We start from the raw sequence: 12,142 nt of genomic DNA on the forward strand, positions 1-12,142 counted from the left end.
CCTGGATAGACATTCTCCTGCATGTCTGGGTGTCTGCTCAATGGGCCAACAGTAGCTGCTCCTCCACTATCAGCACAGTACGACTTGACCAGGCAGGTAGAGACAGCCTGCTCTCCATCTCTCCACTACCTAATACTGGAGTCTGTCCATCAATTACAGCTGTTTAACGGGAGAGGTTGTCTGACTGACGGTTTCACTTTAAAACCCTCAGTTAAATATCCAGCGCCTGAGGTAAGAATGAGATCGAGATCCTCTGGACTGCTGTTCCTGGAGTGGGACAAGCCTGAAGACCGCAGGGGGTCCGACTATGAAGTCAGATATAAGGAGACTGGACACCCTAGCAGCACCTGGTCATGTGTAAGGCTTCATGTGGTCCTCTTGTCTTTTAACAATAAAAGTTTTTGTCAGTTTCTGTCTCTTTGTTTCTTATTTTTAATAATGATGTTTTTTTTGTGTTTTTTCGGTCACTCACGGTAAAGAAAAACTTTACAACAGAAGATGACAAACCAGGTATGTGTCCTGCATATCACATGGATTTCCAAACGACACACTGACATTTACACCATCACTTTCTGTGTTCTGTTTCATAAACATCTCGTTTTGTCATAGAAATTATATCTTACCTGAAATGTACACGTTGCTCAACGCTGCATGCATTTCTAATGTTTTTTTCCTTTTTAATGTTTTCATAAATGTCTCTCACTAGCCTTTGCACAATCACAGTCATGATAGCTAGAGACATACTAGTGATGCGTGTCTCAGTGGTGATTTTCCCTCCTTAGATTCCTTAAACATGAGCGTGGCGAGGGAAGCTGCCTACAAGCTCCAGGCCCGACGCAGGGCTAAGGAGGTCAGATACGCAGAATGGAGTGGTTGGAGCTCACCAATCTACATGCCTTTACGTGAGTCTGCCCAACAACAATAATAATTTGAATTTGAAGAGGGCAAAATAACATAATAATAATTTGAATTGTTTAAAATTCTCATTTTAATTTGAATAACCTTGTTTGAAGAGAACCTTTAATGCAGCAGAGACCACAGTTTGATGAGAAAGTACACTGAATGATTGTATTTTAAAAGATAACAGAAAGATAAAAGAAAAGATAACAGAAAGATAACATAAGCACTTCCTCTCCCTTCCTCTTCCTTCCTCTACTTCTACTTATCTTTCTTCTAAAGCTGTCTCCTCTAACTAGTACTTAACTCGCATTTACAGTAGCTACATTCCTGCATTTTGTATTTCTTATGTAAAGTAGTATTTATTGTTACACTAAGTCTCTATTGCTCGTAGCTTGATTGTTTTCTCCTTTGTACGTCGCTTGGGATAAAAGCGCCTGCCAAATGACTAAATGTAAATGTAAATGTAAGAAAGCTCAAAGTGAAATGTGTTCATGCGTCAGAGTGTAGTTCATTCTTAGAGATGGCTGTTAGCTGTCTAGGGTTCTGGTTCTAGGTTAGACCCAGCTGAGTTGCACATAATCTAGGTCAGGTCGTTTCCTGTGACTCACATCCTATCACGTACCTGTGTGGGACCGTTTCAGAGCTCGACACGCCTCCTGTGGTCACATGGAACGTCACACCGAACAAGAAGCAGAATGCGCGTGTGCTCAAGGTGTCCTGGAAGGTAAGGCAGTGTGTGTGTGTGTGTGGGGGGGGGGTTAACAAGTGTGACAAGGCTTCAGAGGTATACACTTCAAAGACACACAAACACACACATACACAGAAAATGCAAGAGATGCTGCGGCTGGAAGAGACCTGGATCCGCTGGATCTCCTCCCACTAGATCCCTGTTAGATCCACTGGGAATGCAGGTCGGGTTTGAGTCAGCTGATATCTGGGCAGTGAGCTGACAGAGGGATGGGACACAGAGAGGAAGTGTTTCCCAAGTTTCTGTTTATTCACTTCTCTTTCTCACTCCCCCATTCTCTCCCTCTCTCTCATTCCCTTTGTCTTACCCCTACCCCTCTCCCCTCCTCTCTCTATCCCTTCTCCCCTCCTCCTCTCTACCCCTCTCCCCTCCTCTCTCTACCCTTCTCCCCTCCTCTCTCTACCCCTCTCCCCTCCTCTACCCTTCTCCCCTCCTCTCTCTACCCTTCTCCCCTCCTCTTTCTACCCCTCTCCCCTCCTCTCTCTACCCCTCTCTACTCCTCTCTACCCCTCTCCCCTTCTCTCTCTACTCCTCTCTACCCCTCTCCCCTCCTCTCTTATTCTCTCTCCCTTCCTCTCCCCTCCTCTCCCCCTCTCCCCTCCTCTCTCTACCCTTCTCCCCTCCTCTCTCTACCCCTCTCCCCTCCTCTCCCTTTCCCCTCCAGCCCCCTCCTGTTGAGGCGAGTGTGGGAGGCCTGCACTATAATCTCTCCCTCTACAATTGGCCTTGTGCAAAACACCCCCACACCCTCAGCACCAACAGTACAGAGTTCAAAATCACCATCACCTTATCTGTGGTCCGGGTCAACATCTACGCCAGCAACAACTTAGGATCGTCTCCGAGCCAGAACATCACTGTGCCTGCAGTCCAGCACCTGAGAAGTATGTGTGGGTCAAGAATGTCTATAGAGATTTAGTTCGCTTTTTTTAATGCCCAGAGATTCACACACACACACGCAAACACACACACACACACAATCACTCATATAGACACACCTAATCACACACACAAACAGACTCTCTCTCTCTCTCTCTCTCTCTCTCTCTCTCACACACACACACACACACACACACACACACAAACACACACACACACACAGGACTTCGTAGAACTGCCCCACACTTCCCCCTGAGAACTACTTTTGGAATAATGTCTGTCTCATTCACAGCAGACTGTTCCAAGGAGATGGAGGTGGATAAGATGAAGAAGAAAGAGTTGAAGAGGATATGTTGGGAGTGGTACAGACTGGAGGATGGAAATACACAACCTGAACCGGCAGAGGTGAAAAACGCTACGAAGAAAAAAGAGGCTCACATCACAAAGAGTAAGGAGAAGCCTAATGGCCACATTTAGCATTGCATCTTTTATCTAAAGCCACTTACAGTACAGTTCAGATAGATATTTTTATCATTAGTATTTTTGTGGACCCCCTTGAAAACTTAGTGCTGTAGTGTAAGAGTCTATGGCACTCACGTGAGCCTGTTGTTGTTGTTGTTGTTGTTGTCTGTAGTTGCAGACATGGAGGACTTTGTGCGCTACTACTACTTTGCTCACATGCGAACTAAGAGTAAGAAGAGGCCTCACACCCGCTACAGCTGCCCTGTATACAAGAATGAGTCAAGTACGTCTCCTGGCTCATCAAGAGATCAGACTTTAGTGTGATTAACACAGGAATCATATCATAGCGTGTTGTGTTGTGTTGTGTCGTGTTTCATGCTCATGTCATATCATATCATATCATATCATATCATATCAAATCATATCATGTCATATCATACCCCACAGCTGACTCAAAAATGGATCTGACTAAGCCTGGACAGGCCACAACACACACACACACACACACACACACACACACACACACACACACACACACATGTAGTCATGCTCTCTGGGGATATGTGTGTTGTTTCAGCTCCGCTGGTGGCGCCCCAGAACCTGACGGTGGTGGACGTGACATCCACGTCTGTGAAAGCGTGCTGGCAGCCCATCCCTGTGCCACTGCAGAGGGGCTTCCTCACGCACTACCGCCTCTGCCTGTCAGGAGGTGAGGAACATGCACACACACCTCTGCCCGTCAGGAGGTGAGGAACATGCACACACATCTCTGCCCGTCAGGAGGTGAGGAACATGCACACACACCTCTGCCCGTCAGGAGGGGAGGAACATGCACACACACCTCTGCCCGTCAGGAGGTGAGGAACATGCACACACACCTCTGCCCGTCAGGAGGTGAGGAACATGCACACACACCTCTGCCTGTCAGGAGCTGAGGAACATACTGCAGGACACACTGCTCTCTGCGCCACAGGAACATACTGCAGGACACATTGCTCTCTCACACACACACCTCTGCCTGTCAGGAGGGGAGGAACATGCACACACACCTCTGCCTGTCAGGAGGGGAGGAACATGCACACACACCTCTGGCTGTCAGGAGGGGAGGAACATGCACACACACACCTCTGCCTGTCAGGAGGGGAGGAACATGCACACACACACCTCTGCCTCTCAGGAGGAGAGGAACATGCACACAAACCTCTGCCTGTCAGGAGGGGAGGAACATGCACACACACACCTCTGCCTGTCAGGAGGGGAGGAACATGCACACACACACCTCTGCCTCTCAGGAGGAGAGGAACATGCACACAAACCTCTGCCTGTCAGGAGGGGAGGAACATGCACACACACACCTCTGCCTGTCAGGAGGGGAGGAACATGCTGCGGGACACACTGCTCTCTGCACCACAGGAACCGCTTGGCCTGCTGTCCTCTCACTCACATACTGGCTGATTGAATGATATATTTTAAAAGAAATATATAATTATGTTTCCTACACACACACACACACACACACGCACGCACGCACACACACACACATGGAGTAGGTAGGTGTTGAGGGATATTTTGGAGGGCAGTTCCTCAGCGGCTGTCCTGTAATGAACATATTTTTAACAATATGCTTCTACAATTCTACGGGTCATGGTGGGAATTTTTTTTTTTTTTTATGGTGAGAACTTTTAGTGACCCCTCTTATTCTAAGTATTCGTTTAAGTTTACTTTAGCTCATGACATGGCCATGCTTTAAGCGGTAAAATTATACCTGCACATTTAAGGCCATTTAATGCCAAGACAGTACAAGTCTGTGAGCTGACCCATGTGCATCCATGTTGCATGCTATAGGCAAATACACCAAGAGTGGGATCGCAAAAGAATTGTGAGGCAATGCAAAATGTAGGCTATTGCAGGGGAACGCAAAACTTGTGATGGAGCGGAAAACTGTGGCGAGGGAATGCAGAAGTATTGTGAGGAGATGAAAAGGTAGCTTATAAAAAAACAATTCTCACCATCAAACTAAAATAATTTCCATCATGACCCTTAGGGGGCTGTGTAACATTCAGTATATATCATGAAAAGGTAAATAAACTGGCATCTTGATCTGTCAGACATTACATGTTCATCATCTTGCCTCCTCCATCTTTCCTGGGCTGATAGTTTGTGAGAATGTTCCAGAATCTAAGACCTGCAAAACATTCCGAGATCTCACGCCTGCCTTCGAGTACAACATCACAGTTGCCGGGGAGACCAGTATGGGCTCTGGGCCCAGACGTATGGTTAAGATCTGGACAAGCCTTGAGGACGGCACAGGACAGACGGGTACCGTAGCGCTGCACTCTCTGCTCTCTTGTGTGAGGCGTGCTAGTGAGGGTTAGCTCACTCAGGCACTAGCAGTTCCACTCATCACAGAGGGTTACGCCATCAGCACAGGCCGATGAGGGCAGGATGGCTGCAAATGTCTTTGGGGGACCAATGGGAATTTATAGTTTTATATTTATCATTTAGAAGAAACTTTTATCCAAAGCTACTTACAGTACTGTACAGTTTAGATACATTTTCATCTGTAAGCAGTATCAAACCTTAGTGTTTTCCTCGCACCTTGCTCTAGCAGTTGATCACTTATTTGGATCACTAAATTGCAGAAATATGACTAATTACAAGAATATTAGAAAACACTTTAACAAATTAAATACTGCCAACCAATGTATCTCAACCTGCCAAAGATATCCTTAATAATGATCATTTTCTATATAGATTATATATAAATAGATTATGTATCTATATAGATTCTATATAGTATATTATTATAGAGTATAAAAAATTAGCTAAATTAGCTGTGTTCTACTAAGTAAGAGTGCAACCAATAAGTTAAGTCAAGCATGCAGAGCAGGGAAGGATAACAAACATGCAGGAGCAGGATGGGGAGATGCAATGTTAAATGTGGTGTAAAGTGAGGCAGCCTCCTCAGGTACGAGTCCTGTCCCCTGTGCCCTGCTCTCTCCCTCACAGGCACGCAGAGGGAATGGATCATCATCGGCTCTCTGCTGGGTCTGTCGGTCCTGGCGGCCTGCCCCTTCATCCTCATCAGGTGAGTCTACACAGAAGGCCAAGGCTACTTTACAGCACCTAACAGAACGAATTACCATTCACAGTGAAAACCATTTATCGAGACTTTGCCCCTAATGTTTTATGGTGTCATGAGGGAATGGACGCCAACCGTCAAAACATTAGTCAATCCCCTAGTACCATAAACGATAAATCTTCTAACACGCTTGAGGTGGGAACTACAACCATTGAATTAATGGGTTCAAGAAGGGCAAGGGGGGGCGGGGGGGGGGGTAGTTCTCCCCCTTCATTCACGTTGTCTGCAAGTGGTTGTGATCACTTTGCATCCAAGATTGGCACAGACACGAGACCTTGCATGCTTTTCACCTCTGGTGGAAGTTCACGCTCCATAGCATCCTGTTAAATAGTCAGGTGGGAATACACAACACATGTTACTTCATTGTTATGGCAGACTGAGTGTGAATGACAATTTGTTATCTAGCCCATGTTGTTTTTTACCGGAAACATTCATGGGATTCGTATGTGAAAGAGGAAGAGAGAAAGAGACCCATTCACGTTTTACCTGGCTGAGTTACTGTGCACGTTACTACCAGGTGAAAAAAATGCATTCCCATGTATAGGCCGCACCAAGTATTTATGGGGCGCCGTTTGTAAAATGTTGCACGTTCGAAAATCCTGCTCAGTTTTGGTACATTTAGCATTATCATATGGGGAAAAAAAGCATGACATTATTCAAATGTCACTTTTTCAAGCATTTAGAGATAAATTCATGTAAATGAATGTAACTTTTCATTTTTGGCAGTAACACAAAGTTGTTAAATAATATAAATCTTTCATCTAAATGTTAATGTTAAATGTTAAATGCAAATGTTAAATATAAATGTAAATGTTAAATGTAAATGTTAAATATAAACGTAAATGTTCGATGTTATATATAAATGTTAAATATAAGTGTTAAATGTAAATGTTAAATGTAAATACAAATATCAAATGCTAAATGTAAATGTAAATGTAAATGTTAAATGTAAATGTAAATGTAAATGTTAAATGTAAATGTAAATGTTCAGTCTACATGTCAGACTTGACGACAGAACATTACAATATTTACAGTAATTCCTAGCTTTCAGTCACACTACAAGGGATACCTTGTGGGCAAAAGCGAAGATGTCGACCAACAGTGGACAACGTTGAGCAGTGCAGCCTACTCAATTACGATCGCCATCAAACATAGATCATACCACAATAGCCAGACAGAGATATCTAGAAAAAAAATACATTTTGGGAACCTGTGATCCCTTTACTGCACCCGCTGATATTTGTATTTCTATAACGTCGTAGAAGTCCTTGCCTGAGCTCCAGTTTGGAGATATTTACATCTATCTAATAGAAAATCCGTCCCCCTACACACCTCAAAAACTGAAAGCCTACCAAAAGCACAGATAGTAATTTAATTTTCAGAAGGGGATGGGTTCATAACGATGTCGTCTGGAAGGTGAAAACTAATAAACATCTTCATTATCAGAGCAAAGATGATTGCCATTTAATAGCTAGCTACCAGCTACATGATGTTAGCTAGCAGCCTTTAGCCTACCCAACGCTGTTCTTTATCATTTGACACAATTTCCTGGTTAACACAAGAACAACCACCTGGTCTGGCGAATGACAACCGAAATTATCTTCCCAAGTATTTTCTACTGGCATTGTAGTATTACCAGTTGGATGACAAAATACAGTAGCCTAGCCTACTTGCTTAGGTACTTGTCGCAATCTCAGAGCAGAAACCGGGTAATCCAATTTTAATCGTGTTGATGCTTTGTTTCTTGACTTCATTTCTTGATCTATTCCCGTTTTAGGTAGTTATTCTGATAAATGAGGCGACCAAAACAGCGTTACTGCTTTTATTGCAAGCTCCAAAAATAAGGCTACTTTACTGCCCGCCTGAGAAAAGTTGACCCAGAAGACGTCTACAATCAGCTGGAAACAGCCGGGCTTGTCACCTCGCCGATTTGAACAGCCAACCGAGCAACAACTGTCTGGCGTTTTACTACCGATGTCAGACCAATTTAAAGCGGATATATTAAATAATCTTGAATGAAAGATGGTCAGTTCCTGTATAAATTCCAGTGGTAGACAGCTGTGGAGTGTATTTCTTGACCGCAAGCTGGTAATTCTGACATGACGTGAAAACTATGAAAGCCAATTACCGAAAATATTGTAAGGTTCAGTCTTCAAATCTGACATGTAGACTGAACATTTAACATGTACATTTACATTTAACATTTACATTTACATTTACATTTAACATTTACATTTAACACTTATATAACATTGAACATTTACGATTATATTTAACATTTACATTTATATTTAACATTTACATTTAGATGAAACATTTATATTATTCAACAACTTTGTGTTACTGCCAAACATTATCCTTACATGAATATCTCTCTAAATGTTTGAAAAAGTGACATTTGAATATTGTTGTGCTTTTTTCCCCATATGATAATGCTAAATGTACCAAAACTGAGCAGGGTTTTAGAACGTGCGACATTTTACAAACGGCGCCCCATAAGTATTAGCTGCATTTAACAGTCGGGAAACAACAGTATTAGCTGCGGCTAAGAGTCAGGAAATAACAGTATTAGCTGCATTTAACAATCAGGAAATAACAGTATTAGCTGTGGCTAACAGCCGGGGAATAACAGTATTTTTTCTTTCAGACTCAGAAACAAGCTGCCAGCAGTCCCAAAGCCCGTCTTCCAACTCTCAGCAAAGTACTCCCTTAGCTCTCAGGTGAGACCTCGACACACACACACACACACACACACACAGCATAGCATAGCAGTGTGTGATTTACTCAAAACCCAGCTAACATAGAACACACACACAAACACACACACACACCATAGTTTCTCGGGATACACACGGTCCAGGAAAGTAAAACACCTTGCAGTGTGTGATTTACTCAAAACCCAGCTAACACAGAGCACCAGCTATCTGACAAAATGTTCATACCTGTCAGGCTCTGCATTCAGAGTGATACAGGTATGGACCAGTTTAGTAACACTCCTACAATATCTGTTTAAAAATATGGTTATCAATCTGTAATGAATATGTTTATTAATATGTGTATTAATGTGGTGGGTACGTAACGGTTTAGGGGACATGGTCTACCACATCCAGAGTTCTGGATGAAGATTTAGGCTATTTTGAGCTATTGATGATTTGATTCACCATGAGCTGAAGGCACCTCATAAGGCGAGGCAAGGAAAGATTAAATGTTTCGATTTAGCACAGTTCATACTGAACAGAGATTCAAGAAATCATATAAAGGAGCAAATAAAGGTTGAATAATAATATAGGCCCCAAGATCGACCCCTGGGGGACCCCACAGGTCAAGGATGTTGATGTTTTGGGTGGAGGAGGACAGTGAGCCCATAGCCCTATAAAGGTTAATGCTCAACTGTCAGCATGGCTGAAGGAAATCCCCTGCTGTCTAAAAACTCCAGTGCTTACATTACAGTAAGCTGTAGCAGAAGCAACCCACACGCGCACACACACACACACACACACACACACACACACACACACACAAGCACACACACACACACACACATGCGCAAACTGGCACACGCATGCATGCACGCACGCACGCACACACGCACACACACACACACACACACACTGTGCATGTGTAGCAGCAGTAGCAGTAGCAGCAGCACAGAGCATGAGCATGATGTCATGAGGAGGCGTTGCGGCTCAAGAGCCGTTGAGGTTCCGATGACTCCGCAACTCCCATCTCAAACCATCTGCTCCTTCAGACACCTCAGACTGATCCATGTCACTTAACTTTGACACACTTCCCCTAATGTCATCTTCAGATCACACTTTCTGTCTGTGTGGTTTAACTCCCTTCTGCAGGAAGTACAGCCACCCAAGGAGGAAGTGTATGTGGTCACCCTGGAGCACATGCAGAAGACCCCCGAAGCTCTGCGCTTCACCCCAGAGGAGGGGCGCACGCTGCTGCAGGAGGAGCAGGTGGGGAGCGAGTGCGAGGAGGAGGCGAAAGAGGAAAAGCAGGATGATGTCATGAGTGTGACAAATGAGTGTGACGTGACTCTGAACCCCGACTACAAGCGGCAGACACTCGGGATCCCCGAGGTCACGGAAACGATGGAGAGAACATTGGGAGAAAACGAGGGCGACGTCACATCGCCCGTCTACAAGAACGGGCTGTTCTTCGACGTGAACCTACGAGTCATGTGAGAACAACAATAACTCTCTGTAGACCTTAGCAGACCACCCGGGCATTCTAACCCTGCAGAACCTACTAGTCGTGTGAGAACATGGGAACTCTCGGTACAATAAACTCGTTCTATGAGATGTTCTAACCTGATGAACCCTGGCCTGGAGAGTCAGAGAAGCACCGCTGTGGGGACTGAGAGCGTTATCCCTCAATGATGTCATCAGACTGAGGTGTTCACTGAATGAGCTTCATAGTGTCAAAGAAAGCACTCATCATGGGCCGGAAACTATCAGGCGGGTCTGTGAGGCTACTGGTTAAGAAGTGTCATCACCGACACATCTTGAGGTTTCATTGTGGTTGATTTCACTGAACATTTTGCAGTTTTGGTGCAGCATTAGCCATTAGCAAACAAACCCCCCCAGACAACCCAGGTTTATTGTTAGATTTACCTACATGTTATTGTCTTTATTTTGAATAAAAGATATTGTGACATTTGGCTTGTATACGTCCTCAAATCCTGGTATTGAGACTGAAATCGATCAAACACCTACACACACACACACGAACACATAAATTGTGGTTTACACATGCAGCACATGCACAAAGGCAAATTAGAGATAGCAGCTTGCTCTAGAACAAATCTAGTTCTGATGTGGCATCCATCTGCACCAGAGCAGCACCAACCAGGACATCCAGAGACCTTTCCTTCTGAACTGAGAAAGTATATCTTAAACATTATAGATAGCTCATACTGCCTCTGTGAAGTGATTTGACATTATATTTTAGTTGTATTTATGTGTTTTGTAAAAAAGGATTTGGACATGCATATGTGGATGATAGCCTCCCAATACAGTTTAATCCACTGAGGGGGAATTCAGAGACATTAAAGTGTTGCGTAATCTGGAGAAACAATAATCTGGAGAAATTATTATTACAATGAACTGCACACTACACATACCCTCCACATAGAGTACAGGCTCAGAGAAAAGACAGTAACATCATACAGACTGGGGGTGACATGCACCCACCCAAACCAACGTTTAGGACAAATCTGGTGTCCCCACACATTAAATGCTGCCTTTCTATTCCGTCAGATTTCACCTCCACAACGTTAAAAATTTGGTTAGGGCCTTGTTCAGAGACAGTGCCAAATTAGTGCATTTACAAAATCACATAACATGTTTGTTTGTAGTCCTGCCATGAGGTGTAGGTGGTCATAGTGCTGTTTGTGACATCATCAATACTGGACGTAATACATGCTTCGTCTCCTAATACACAGTTTACATTTACACAAGAAGCAAAACAGAAACGCCTGCAGTTACAGTGAACAAATTAACTACTAGAAACTATACACATATTAGTGCTGTCGAAATTAACGCATTCATTTTTCTGTTAGGGCATATGTAATGGTGAAAATATCTGGGGGCATCCAACATACACTTGACACGGGGCTTAGTTGAATTTAAAAGCTTACCAGTTTATTGAGCACTTCAGCTTAAAACTAACCCAGAGGACTGCACACCGGCAAATTTAGTTATTATCACCTTCCCCTAAAGTCTCTCTTCTCTTCACCTCGAGCCCTGTTTCAAAATGAGAGTCCTTTCACACATGACGTGCTACTACACATGTAACAGATATGCCTTTCAAGCTGATAGTCAATTTTGATGGCCTTGGTGGTGTTATTGGACATCTGTAGCTCATACGAGAGAGTCTGTGTTCAGAGTTAAAAAGAGGTTGTCAAACAATAGTATTTGAATTGATATACGTAAGAAAAAGCAATTAACTGTGATTGACAGCACTAATACATATACACATTATGTAAACAGATATTTTTTCACCTT

The 12,142-nt window shown here is 43.7% G+C and overlaps 1 protein-coding gene across 2 annotated transcripts; it reads left to right on the forward strand.

Moving 5' to 3' along the window:
* On the forward strand, positions 1-10,793 carry il12rb1 (interleukin 12 receptor subunit beta 1). 2 transcript variants are annotated; one of them, XM_042704430.1, is made up of 13 exons: positions 1-96; positions 212-357; positions 480-510; positions 783-902; positions 1,542-1,624; positions 2,313-2,529; positions 2,817-2,972; positions 3,159-3,269; positions 3,564-3,695; positions 5,144-5,305; positions 5,996-6,074; positions 8,776-8,848; positions 9,977-10,793. In XM_042704430.1, exons 2-13 carry the CDS (start codon positions 238-240, stop codon positions 10,319-10,321), a joined length of 1,629 nt encoding a protein of 542 aa, XP_042560364.1. In that variant the 5' UTR covers positions 1-96; positions 212-237; the 3' UTR covers positions 10,322-10,793. The 2 variants fall into 2 exon arrangements, with proteins under 2 accessions (XP_042560364.1, XP_042560365.1); XM_042704431.1 differs by having other exon boundaries at positions 2,820-2,972.
* The last annotated feature ends 1,349 nt before the right edge of the window (positions 10,794-12,142 follow it).

This window comes from Clupea harengus, unplaced genomic scaffold (genome assembly GCF_900700415.2).
Source record: "Clupea harengus unplaced genomic scaffold, Ch_v2.0.2, whole genome shotgun sequence".
Lineage (NCBI taxonomy): Eukaryota > Metazoa > Chordata > Actinopteri > Clupeiformes > Clupeidae > Clupea > Clupea harengus.

Coding starts and splice junctions, on each gene's coding strand:
- il12rb1 (XM_042704430.1), top strand. CDS start 238: ATGAGATCGAGATCCTCTGGACTGCTGTTCCTGGAGTGGGACAAGCCT. Junction 358..479: donor CTAGCAGCACCTGGTCATGT/GTAAGGCTTCAT, acceptor CTCACGGTAAAG/AAAAACTTTACAACAGAAGA. Junction 3,270..3,563: donor TGTATACAAGAATGAGTCAA/GTACGTCTCCTG, acceptor GTGTTGTTTCAG/CTCCGCTGGTGGCGCCCCAG.